A 12,902-nucleotide genomic window follows, 5' to 3' on the forward strand; every position below is an offset into this window, starting at 1 on the left:
CTCCACTCAAGGGTCTCCTTTCGATTACTATACTATTACTAATACTTATAAACTGTATTACTAATACTATTTAGAGAAAAGAGTAATACGGTTCCCCGTAATCTAATTTAGGTCATTGTTTCACCCGCCCTTGTCCGTGACTTCCGACTCTGTAAACCGTGTAAAACAAGGGGGATCGGTAGACTTCTCAATGTCGTGGTGTTGTGTGTATGTGTGGTGTCGTGGTGGTGTGTGTCGTTGGTGTGTGTGTGTGGTCGCTGTGGGTGTCGTGTGGTGTCGTGTGTCGTGTGTGTTGTGTGTGTTCTGTGTCGTGTGGTCGTGTGTGTGTGTGTGTGTGTTCGTGTTGTGGTGTGTGTGTGTGTGGGTGTGTTGTGTTGTGTGTGTGTGTGTGGTGGTGTGTGTATTGGTGTGGTGTGTGTGGTGTGTGTGTCGAGGACGGCAATCAATTTGTAATGTCGAACGCAGAGATGTAGAGGATTTCAGGGAGGCTAGAGTCTCCGGGGCCTTTCTTTGGGGTTTACGAGCCTCTGGTGTCTCGTATTGTTTTTGTGGTATCGTCCGGTTTTTCACACCGTATCAGAGACTGCACCGACCTCACCACCTTCAAAAAACTCACAAAAACTCACCTCTTCAATCTGGCTTTTCATGTGTGATTGTTTTTGTATTATTTGACTTTAACTTTAACTATATATTTATTTGTTGTTCCTTTCTTCTCTTTTCTTTCTTTCTAACAAATTAAATCTATTATTATTATTATTATTATTATTATAAGCATCTGTGAGTGTAAAAAAAAAAAAAGCTATTATAGTTTCTGCATGGATTTGACCTGCATGTGTGTGTGAGAAATAACACTAAGTTGGGATAAGGACTGTTATACTCGGAGAAGGTCTCTCCAGGGTCGTAAAAGTCACTGGCAGAGCCACAATGTTTTAATGCAAAATCTTGACAATTACTGTTGGACACGGAAAGGGAAAACATGTAATGTGTCAGCCCCATTGCAGCTATAGCAGGAAACACAGCCCTTTCAAGATATGCTTCTACATTTTGTTCAGAAATAACCTCTGTTGGATAGGTCTCCTTGCTCAGGTCTCCTATAATAAAGCTTTTATTTTAGCTTTTACAGCTGTGCTGCACAACACTGCTCTATAATTCCCACTGGCACGAGCATGCCTAGCTAACCACCCACTGTAAATCCAGAATATTTTCAGAGTAGGAACCATGTCTGCCCTAAGCTGCTGTGCTGTTGTGCACATTATGCTCATTTTCAGGTTGATATTTGTATGCTTTGCCTCTACTGTGACTGTCTCATACTGCCTGTGCTGCAGCCCCCCTCTGTCTGAAACCATGGGAGAGAAACTGCCTCTGGAGGGAACTTTGGCATTTTAGCCTTTTACAGACAATTTACATGCACACAAACCTATAAAACAAATTGACAGGTAAGTAAAGACCTCACCAAGCAGAGTAGGGCCTCTTTAAGTGAACTTATTCTTGTGTTTGAACATGAGAAAGGCACGGTGGTTTTCTGTCTTCAATCATTAACGCTCCATGTGTCTGTGTTGCAGGGGTCCCTTCAGCGTGGTGAGGCGCTGCATCAACAGGGACACGGGCCAGCAGTTTGCTGTAAAGATCGTGGATGTGGCCAGCTTCACCTCCAGCCCAGGCCTCAGCACAGAAGGTGAGGAAACCCACATACTGCTTTGAACCGTGGCTGCAAATGAGATCCTGGTGTTGGTGTTGGTGCACTTTGAGCAGCAGATGGGAGTCATCAGATCAGGATAAGAGAGGCTAGGTGTCAATCACAGAGTCTTACTCTGACTTACTTACATCTGTGAAAATAGCTTGTTTCATGCTCTGGAGTGCAAACCCCATCCTGTTCTCCTTGTGGACTACAACACATTTTGGGAATAATCTGCAAATAATATTAAACACTAGGGCTGCTCGATTATGGCAAAAATCATAATCTCGATTATTTGGGTCAATAATTGTAATTGCGATTATTAAATGCGATTATTCTTTGACTTTGAAAACATCCATTTATTGGAGAAAAAAAAATGGAACTGTTTTTAACAGTTGATTACCCTAAACTTTAAATATAATTCAACAGAAAAAAAAAAGAAGATTATTATTTAAAAAAAAAGAAAAAAGTAATAATAATAAGAAAATAATCGTTTTATTTCGATTACGTTGTTTTTGTAATCGTTGCAAGCCGTGATCGCGTTTAAAATACGATTAATTGAGCAGCCCTACTAAACACAGAGGCATACAGATTGTTTACCGGCATTCTCACGCACAAATACATAAGGCGTATGTGACACGTGCTGCACCCAGTTGAGAAATAAGAGGTTGGATCTGCATTTGTTTGCCTCTTTGTGTGTGTATTGGTTAGGTTGTGGTGGTGGGTATGCATGTGTGAGATATGCAATGCCTCACCATGTGGTTTTGTGCTTTGTCATTCTAAGTGTGTGTGTGCGTGTGTCTAAAAGAGAACGAGAGATGCAGCAAACATCGTGTGTGTGTGTTGCTGCTAATGTTGGCGTTCACTAAGTGCCATCTGTGATGGCCCAGTCAGAGATAAGCAGGGTAGCCAATAACAGCAAGACAAGGAAATGAAGGACAATGGTGTACATATGTATGTTTTCGTTACTCAGACTTAATGTGTTCACTTAAAAATATAAATCTTCTACCAAATGGCTTTAAAATTCCTTTTTTTGTTATAACTCTTTTTCCATAAAAACATCAGTTTATTTATCCTTTAGACAATTTAGACAGCTGTAAGACAATTCCAAACATAACAGTTACTCTATTTTTGCACAACTCAGAGATTACATTTGAAAATGCAGCACATCAGCATTCCCGTTTGGTGAGTTTCAGCCAGTCAGTCAAAGTTGAACCGAGGATAGAAGAAAACTGTACCTTTTTTTTTTTTTTTTTTTCACACATTGCTGACATTTTAAAAAAGTCACAAAAGAAGCAAGTGGACTCAAAGTGGAGAGGTAGAGCGCTGGAGTGAAGCCAGATCTGGAGAGTGGTATCCTGGGAACACACACACACACCGTAGCTTGTTAAAAAAAAAGAGACCGCGTCAGCATTGAAAAGAAGCAAAAGCTGAGTTACAAACAAGTTCTGTATGAATATATCTGTGTGTGTGAGGGGAGTGGATCGACACTTGATTAATGGTGTAATTTAGAGATTGGGCAGAGTATTGATAAAAAGCAGAGTGCGGGATTACCAGAATATAATGGAGGTAAATGTAGAGAGCAAACACTATAGCTTTATGGGTTCAAAGAACAAATTATGCTCATTTTCAGGTTCGTATTTTATTTTGTGCTTTACTGTGACATGTTTACATGCTTTAATGTTTCAAAAGGTCTTTATTCTTCTCATTCTGTAAGGAAATAAATGATTGTATCCTGACTACGTTATGTACACATATTCATATTATAAAGTGGGCCTTACTCTCCAGCATTGTTGTGCAGAGAAAACCCTATCCTGCAGATATCACTCTATAATAAGATTGCACCTATATGAGAATGAATGATCTACCAGCTGGAGTCTAGCCTACACCTTCCCTGTGAGAATTGATTTGGATCCCGCCCAGTGAATGGCATTGCTTTCATTCAGGCTGTTCCAGGCCCCTCTGGCTCTCTGAGAGGGTTCCTCGCTGCGGTGCGGACACTGGGCATCATTGTTAGTTACACTGGAGAATAGACACTCAATGAGACGGGCTGAGGATGAGGAGGAATAATGAAAGCAAAGGAACAGTAGAATAGGGGCTCTGTAGCGGGGACATTTCTCTCTGTTGCATAATGATACTGGTCTGTCACGACACAATGAGCACACGCACACACACACACTGAGAACAGTAGACATGCAGATGGGGGCTGGAGTGTGTAAAGGAGGTTTTTATGGAGTGAGTAGCTCAACAACAGCACATCATGTCTGTCAGCTCTTATTAGCAGCTTCTTCTAACACTTGTTCACTATTTCCTTTTGTTTAAAGAGGCCCTATAATGTTTTTTGGGGTTTCCCTTTCCTGTATTGTTATATAAGGTTTTGTCAGTACAGTAGAGTTCACAGAGCAATGTAGTAATTGTTCTGTTAGCCAAATCTGCATTTAAATGTGCGATTAAACTGGCATTGTAGCGGCCTTACATCTGGCGTATGTCTGCTAAACACCAGCTTGTCTGTCGGCCCAACATGCTCACCTTATGTGCTCAGTATTAAAGTTTAAAGAAAACGTGTAAATAAAATGTTTTGTACGCCCTCTGGTGGTGAGGATTTGAAATGAACATCAGGGAGCTTTCTCTCCTAAATGTCATCTGATGTTTTCTAAATTATATAAATGTATTGTCCTCATTCCACCTTTGCATAAAGAATGCATTATGATATATGAAAAAGGCAGGTGCTTAAGGCTTCAATAATGCAGAGAGCGTTAAGGGTGGCGGTTGAACCTCATATGTTTGGGTAGAAACAGCCCAAAGTCATATCTGTTCCTCAGCGTTGACATTTAGCCGCATAATGTAAAGCAAGTGTTTTTGGAAATGACAAATACCCCTACAAGGAGAGTCCGACATTTTAAAACCGGAGCTGCTGCTGTCACGGAGAACGTAAAGTCCTTGAATGACCCGGCAGAGGAAGCTCATTTAAAAAGCCCTGCAAAATGAAACAGATAAATCAGGGAGATTGTTTCAGTGCAGGAGAGATGTACTGTTGCTTCATCAGCTAACCAGCACCTGATAAAGAGAGGCAACACATGCAGTTTGTGAATGTGAACTAATGTATATGTGTATTTTGTTATTCTACTGTTACATGCTTCAATGTTCAAAAAGGTCTCACACACTATGTTATGAATGTATAAATAACTACTGAATATAAAAGAAGTACAAATTAAGCAAAGAAAGTGGAAACCAAAAAGCAGATTCAGGCAGTAGGCGTCAGTAATCTGATGGCATCTTTGTTTATGTAACTATAAGGAAATCCAGTTCCTTTTTTTGCATCCTGATTACATTATTTGACGTAACGTCTCATGGTATGGTTTGTCTCTTGTAGATCTGAAGCGAGAGGCCAGTATCTGCCACATGCTGAAGCACCCGCACATCGTGGAGCTGCTGGAGACCTACAGCTCTGACGGCATGCTCTACATGGTCTTTGAATAGTAAGTCTGTCCCTCATGCACCATGTTAACCACTTTAGGGTTTGTTATTATACATTGTCTTCCTTCTTAACCTCCTCACCCCTAACTTATTTTTACCCAGCATCACAGCTGATCAGTCCCACGTACAAGATGCTGGTTTCAAAATATATATATGGGGTGTGATTGTCTGAATAGGAGATGGAGTTTTCACACCTTTTCCCCAACACTACCAGCCCACATACCTTTAGTTGTTACAGTACATGTGTAACTTTGGTGGGAACCAAATATGTGTTATAACCAAAGTGTTTGGTTCCACCTGAAAAGCTATGCCTCAGTGTTTGTGGTATATTCACATTGTTTTTGTTGGAAATGAAAGAGACTATTATCATATATTGCCAAAAAGAGAAGACATATGAATCATAAATACTCAACCCCCCCAAAGTATGACGTATACATATTGACTGTGTATCTGATAATTGTTGTTTAACATATCCAGCAGTGCTATATAAAGAATACAAAAATGGCTCCACCTTTTGATTACGAAAAGGGCTGCTCAATTAATCGCAATTATGATTTTGGCTTGCAACGATTATGAAAACAACATAATCGAAATAAAACGATTATTTATTTTATTTTTATTTATAAAAAAAAAAAAAGAATTATTGGTTTTTCAGTTGAATTACACTTAAAGTTCAGGGTAATCAACTGCTAAAAACATACTGTTCACATTTTTCTTTTCAATAAATGGATGTTTTCAATGTAAATGGATAATCGTTTTTAATAATCGTGATATCAATTATTGACCCAAATAATCGAGATTATGATTTTTGCCATAATCGAGCAGCCCTACGATAACCCGGGAAAAATATGGCAACTAGACACAAATACTTATTCAGCCTTGCNCTCTTTCACACGACACACGCCCCCCCCCCGACCACACACGACTCTAATTTATCGGGGTTAACCTGGAAAGCGTGTTCGGTGCGGATTTACGGCAACAGGGGATTAGTATAGCTAGTGCACGCGCCGAGGGGCGGACACCTTCAGGGCTGGTTCAAATCCCAAGTTTAGTAACGGCTTTTACACTTCGCAACACCGAATACCAAGAAAACGTTAGCTATCGTCTATAGGGTATTCGATCTCCCCCAACTATAAAATGGCAAGGATTGATTAAATTAATTGATTTAAAGGTGATTTCGGATTGGCAATCGGGATTTCAGTCGTCCGCTGATTGTCGACATTCCGGACCACACCGAATATCCAGCAAAACTGGGGTACATATTAGTGAAACTACGTATTATTTTACAGGACTTGTCGACTCCGAGGGCAATGAATCAGATGGACACAGGTTTCATGTTTGTCTTCGGGTTGTCCGGGGTAGTAGAGTAAATATAAAAAACCGAAATTAGAAACATCCGTAAAACAAATTACCTTTCGGGGATGACGACTGAAGGCGATAGGACGGACGTCCTTACCCGTGGGGCTGGCGGGTGGTTTCTTTTTGGTTGTTCCACTACGTCTTTCCGGTGGGTTCCTTTGGCCATCCAATTTAAATCTGGGGTTTTGATGTTGTAAAATTACGCGAGAACACTACTAATAAAATAACGGTTTTTATTATTATTATTATAGGCACGCTTAAACTGGTATCGTCGACGTACCAAAAAGTGGGAGAACCGTTCTGTTTTCATTTACTCGTTCGTTATCTGACCAGCTTCAATCTTGTAGGCTACTCACTTCGTTTCTTGTAGCCCTCGAAAGGGTTTTGGAGGTTGATGCCTCGGTGAACGTGAGTTGTTTGGCTTTCTTGTCCGCAGCAGCAGAAAGCATTTTCGAATGTTTGAATGAATCAAAGTGGGTCGTCCCCGTCGATTTTCTCTTATGCTCCAACACACAGTTGCACGGGGTGCAGAATAGTTTCCCCCCACTTTTTGCCCGGTCTTTAGTAGAAATGTTCGTCGGTAAATGAGATGGATTAGATTTTTTCATCTTGGTGTTTTCTCTATCGTGTGAGCTCCACACGTTCACTCTATACAGTGTTGTTTACATTCTGTGATGCGCGAGCTGATGACGTCACGTCAAGACGAGTTTACTTTTTTTTTTCTCAACTTTGTGTGGAAAAATGCGGGGATTATGCGGCCTTTTGATAAATATGCGGCCTTTTAAAAATCTGCGCCATTTTGCTGATTATGCGGTAAATTCTGCGATCGCAGAATCGCGTTTTTCTGGAGGGTCTAGCTAAGGCTACGTTTTGACCTGTAATTATTCCATGCACGAGAATCCGTCTGCTACATATAATGTGATTGTTACTTTTTTCGATTAGCAAAACAAGAGTATAACATTTATTTTAAAGTGCAGCACATTTGACAAGTCATCATCAGCACATTTTATTACGGTGACTGTAATAAGTTGACTGACTGTTCAGTCTTTCAAACTGATGGTGCAGAATAATTGTGAGCAGGAGATTAATTTCCTAGAGAAATACAGTACTTAACTCTATTATTGATCTGTTCACGGCTGTGTTTAAAATATTTTTCTCTAACTGGATGATGCATGTAAACAGACCTGCAACAAGATTTTCCTAAAGTAATTAACACCTATACATTTTTTTCGTGTGTCACGCCTCACAGTAATTATTCATTCAAATCCCCTCATTAGCCCAGCAGTCCACCTCTTGGTGAATGGGATGATTCTCTACACGTGCATCTGTTATTCCAAAGAGTATTTGATTGTTAGGCAAACGCAGACTCTGTTGATGTCGGGAAAACTACTGGTTTTATGGCTAAATATCTTAATGAAAACGTTCATTAAGATATTTAGCCATAAAACCAGTAGTTTTCCCGACATCAACAGAGTCTGCGTTTGCCTAACAATCAAATACTCTTTGGAATAACAGATGCACGNGGGGGAGGGGGTGTGTGTGTGTGTGTGTGTGAAGAGGCGCGGAGTAAGACAAAAGTATAATGAGCAAGCAATAGACTGGTCGAAGTTAGAACATCCGATGTGAGTGAAGCAAAGAACTCGGGGAGCTTTCCCCAAACCCCAACTCAACGGCAGCACTCGTCACTCAACAAACGGAAGCGAACAGGCGTCGTCGTCTTTCGTAAAAGCTTACAAACTTACTAGTTTCACCAGCAGGGGCAGCTAAAAGAAGAATACGAGGTTGTGTGTCCAACGTGCCCCGTCTTTTCAAAGGGGGGTGAAAACGGGCCCAGTAAATCATCTCTTTTACAATATCTCATCTAAAAAAGTAAGAACCCAAAAGAGTATAAGCACACTCGGGCAGTGCAAAGTGAGATAATGTCACAACAAATGTAAGCACTACGCGCTGACCTAGCTGCATTTCCTGCTGCAATTGAAAAAAAGAAAGAGTTGAAACACACTTTTTTACGTCCCTGTGTGTGAGATTAAAAAAGCCCAATTGCTTTTACAATAAATAAACATTGAATTTGTTTAATTGAATAGGAAAGGGGTTTAACGTTAGTGGCAGGTTGTGTGTGAGAGAGAATAAATAAGACAGCCCAATATTTTAAAAAAAATCTATTCTTTTTTGCAACTTTCCGCATATTTCGCAATTTCACCGCATAAAATCACATAAAAACCCCGCATGTTTAATCGCATAATCAAGGATTTTTGCCCGCGTTTTTCTGGAGGGTCTAATTAGGGTTAAAGTAGAGAATTCCAGAGACGGACAGGAGAGAGGGAGACAGAGGGAGCCATGTTGCAGGATTATAACCCATTCATTTAACACTGAGGGATACATGCAGCTAAAAAGCGTCATGATGATATTGCAAATCATGAGTCTAATGGCAGGCGGGGAGAGGGATACGTACTTTCAGCAGCTAGCAGTCCTACAGACAGCACGGCAGAAGAAAAACAACACCAAACAAAGATTAGAGGAGGTGCAGTGCAACTAAAGATGTAACAACCCACAGAGAAAGTAAAGAGAGAACAGGCAGAGACACTAAAGAGTCAGTGCGAGGAAGCAAAGGGGCAATAAAAGGAGCAGAGGGGAAAATCAGAGAGGAACATTCGCAAAAAGCAGCAAAACTAGGAAAGCTCTGCGACTACAGCAGGGACTCCCACAATGAGGGGGCTGCAGTGCTAAAGGGCTCAGGGAAATATTGTCGTGCAGTTTTTATTTATAAAAAACGTTAGCCCCCCAACAGCTAAAGCTATTTCATTATGACCTGGTCAAATGGCCATGGAACAGCGCGTGAGTCGTTGCATTTCTGCGGTCAAGCCTGACACTTTTAAAGCTAATATAAACTAACCTCAACACTGTGATACAAACTGCATGAAAAGTTACTCCGAACAATATTGTAAAGAAAAGTTCGAAATATACCTTAATATATATGCTGTCAGAAATGTTGTATACATTTTAGAAGAAAATATTGTGAACATTGTATTAGAAAAATAACTATATATTGTAAAAACACTATAAAAATAAAACTGAAACAATATTGTAAAAATAAGCTCAAAAAATTACTAACAAAAAAAACAACTAACAGTTTTTAAACCTTTGTTGATTAATTCACATGAAAACCAGACAGTTACTTTATGGGGTATGTCTCCAATAAAGAAATGAAGACAAAGTCAATAACTGCAATACACTACAAGCCTTCCTCTGGTCCACGGGGCTACATTCAAAGAGAAACCGGTCACCAGGAAGCTGCAGCAGACTGCCAACTCTGCAGAATGGACGTACGACACATCTACCTGCAGCGGCTACACGTTAACCTCAGCACACGATGTGAGGAGCTTTGCACAAATTAATCAGGGGGTGATGTAGTCTACATCTACAGTTTATAACAACGGTGGTTTCCGCATGCTGATAACTACTGACGGGTACTGCCTGCATTCTTTTCCTCAAAGGAAGTGAAAGTCTGTGGCTGAGACAGGGAAGTGAGGCTGTGAGGCAACATCTGTCTCCATCTAAACACAAGAAGCGCCACACAGACAGCTGGAGAACACACCAGAATAGAAACCACCAGAATAGAAAGAGCTTGAAAAGTGAATGTGTGCAAATGTTTGCTTCATCCTTGACCTCACATGGCACACCAGTGGATGACCACATTCAGGGGGAACTAACTCTTATTTGCATACAAACCCAATCATCGAAATGACTGTATTTATGGTAGCCCAATCTGAAAATAAATTGTGTGTAGAGGTTAGCAACTAAAATAGAGTTCTTTAGTGGGATATACCTGAGGAGGTGGGGTCATCTGTGTAGTCATGAAGCTCCTCTGGAGGGTCTCCGTAGTAGGAGTTAAACTTGTGGCTGGAAACGGCTGCCAGCACTGCACCCTGGGACACACAGAATCAGAATCAGAATACCTTTATTAGTCCCACAGAGGGGAAAGTTGCAGCGTTACAGCAGGAAAGAGCCACAGCCCGCTTAGTGTTGCATATCTGAAATGCGTTCCACAGAGGGGAACAGCAGCTTTTACACCAAGCCTTTTTAACCACATGTCTGTATATGAGGGCTGTTAAAGAGACAGACATTAATCTGGGTCATGAAAAGCAGGTGCACACTGTGGAGGAGTTTGCACCTGCTCTCATACCAGATTCAATCTCTGAGTCTGTGTTCTGCTGACCTTCAGCTTCCTCCTGCCGTTGAACTTCCTCAGCTGCTCCACGGTCTCAGGCAGGTGGATCTTGTAGGCGTACCTGTCCCTCTCCTGCACACATCAAACACAGATACTCACATCAGTTCAAGAGGAGGGTGAAAACACACAGGGGGGGGGGACCTTTAAAGCAGTTGTTCCAGGACAGATATGAAAGCAGAGCTGTGGTTCAAAAGCAGAAGGAAGTGCTCTAGTGTCAGCATATGTGGCGAGCAAGTGGTTTAAAGGTGACCACAGGAAATATTCCACACAACATGTTACTCTTCTTTATTTGGTTTTGGTGTGGTGTTGGCTGACAGTTCTTGTGAATGTTTTGGTAATGTGCCTGTGTGTGAACCACTATTAAAGTAAGTCAACTATTCACAATACCCACCCTTTAGTTTGTTTTCTATTGATTTTAATGTATTTTTAATCAATCACTTCATCTTGATATATTCACTTCTACTGGAATTATGCTTATTCATCACAAAGCTATGTGTTTATAAGCGTTGAAGTGGGGTCAGTACCTTCTTAATTTTCCGTTGGTGGAGTCACACTTTGTTTTACCTGTCGTCGTATGAACGAGTGCTATATGAATAAAGTCTGGTGTTCATTCGATACCGTGCTTTACAAGTGATTTTGACTTGACTTTAAAAAGCAACAAATTATAATATAATCCTTAAATTCAGGTGAATGTATTTGTTTGAGCCTTTTTTACTTAATAGGGATAATTCATGTTTGATTATTGTCTTGGATTTAGACTTTACCTCCTTATTTGATACGTATATACAGCACGGGATTTAATATTTTTTGTTAGTGTTTGTTGATTTTATGTGTTGCACTTACATAGCGCCTTAAAATCTGTCACAAATCAATCTCGTCTCTTGTTGACGATTAATGTATTTCTATGTACGCTTTCTTGGTTACCAACTGTCCGCATTTATTTTGAAAAAGCAGATACTACGTGCAGCTGTGTGTGTGTGTGTGTGTGTGTGTGTGTGTGTGTGTGTGTGGTGTGTGTGTGTGTGTTGTGTGGTGTGTGTGTGTGTGTGTGTGTGTGTGTGTGTGTGTGTGTGTGTCTGTGTGTGTGTGTGTGTGTGTGTGTGTGTGTGTGGTGTTTGTGTGTGTGTGTTGTGTGTGTGGTGTGTGTGGTGTGTGTGTGTGGTGGTGTGTAAATCTCGCGCCTCCAGCCAGGGGTGGTTGAGGGCTCGTAGACGGTGATCCTCTCGCCGGGCGTCCAGCATCAGCAATGGCGATCTCACCAGGTTCCTTGGCGACTCTCAGAATGTCGCCCCAACTGGCGGGGGTTCATCGGTTGCACGAGGTGAGACAGCCCAAGACAGCACGCATACATACGGAGGACACTTTATTAGACCACGTGTATTTGGCAAACCACTGGTCCATCAGGTCGCGATAAAGAACGGCTGGAAGAGTCAGTAGAGTCCAGTGGATGCCGTCAGGCGGCCGGAAACACAACGGACAGTGACGTCGAGCTCCGTCAATGAGCTCATACCCTATAAGTATTACCATCCCTTGATGATAGCCTCGAACAATCGCTCCTCTTGGTGGCCGTGAAAAGGGCAGGGCAGCCGGAGAGGAGGATGAAGAGGATGACTCCGCACCCCCACACTACCACCCGGCTTGCCGTACGGCTCTCTCTTCACCAGCCTCTGGAGCCATAAAGTGAAGGAGTACCGACTCGACCTGAGCAGCCGCAGACAGGGAGAACAGTGACTCGGAGTTTAAGTGTGACTGTAAAACCAGAAAGCATGGGGGAAATGCTGCTTTCTAAACGGGCCGTCCACACTGCAGCTTTTGAAAAAATCTTGAAAATCTTGGAGCTGGGCGTGTCTGAAAGTTTGGGGATTTTTGCGAGCAAGCGCGACCAACAACCCAATCACATGAATCTCCCGCCCCCGACATACAAAGCAATAGCAATTGTTAAAACGAAGTAAACCTGATATAAAATCCCCAAACAGGCGAAAACCTACCAGTCTCACCACTGGTCTCTGCCACCGTCCCTCCATGCCTGGTTCTCTCCGGTTTGTATCCCCCGCCGTAAATAGTACTGGTCTTAAAGAACCGGGTGATTTGCTACCGTCATAAATTCTCGTTTGAAATATGAGGAAAATTAACTCGCGGTCTGGCTCCTCCACAGCTTGCACC

At 41.7% G+C, this 12,902-nt stretch overlaps 2 protein-coding genes across 2 annotated transcripts in view; one reads left to right on the plus strand and one right to left on the minus strand.

Moving 5' to 3' along the window:
* Positions 1-5,155, plus strand: part of LOC104954657 (peripheral plasma membrane protein CASK-like) — a 20,838-nt gene extending 15,683 nt beyond the window's left edge. The window contains exons 2-3 of the mRNA XM_010781827.1: positions 1,563-1,675; positions 5,049-5,155. Of these exons, the coding sequence (XP_010780129.1) occupies positions 1,563-1,675; positions 5,049-5,155 (220 nt within the window). The remainder of the gene's footprint in view (positions 1-1,562; positions 1,676-5,048) is intronic.
* A 3,770-nt stretch (positions 5,156-8,925) lies between these two features.
* Positions 8,926-12,064, minus strand: LOC104954658 (peripheral plasma membrane protein CASK-like). Its single transcript, XM_010781828.1, has 4 exons — positions 11,921-12,064; positions 10,728-10,811; positions 10,338-10,437; positions 8,926-8,981 (listed from the first exon to the last, which is right to left on the minus strand). The coding sequence occupies exons 1-4, from the start codon at positions 11,978-11,980 to the stop codon at positions 8,926-8,928; spliced, it is 300 nt and encodes a 99-aa protein (XP_010780130.1). The 5' UTR covers positions 11,981-12,064.
* Positions 12,065-12,902: the final 838 nt, after the last annotated feature.

This window comes from Notothenia coriiceps, unplaced genomic scaffold, assembly GCF_000735185.1.
Source record: "Notothenia coriiceps isolate Sejong01 unplaced genomic scaffold, NC01 NC01_scaffold00023586, whole genome shotgun sequence".
NCBI classification, from domain to species: domain Eukaryota; kingdom Metazoa; phylum Chordata; class Actinopteri; order Perciformes; family Nototheniidae; genus Notothenia; species Notothenia coriiceps.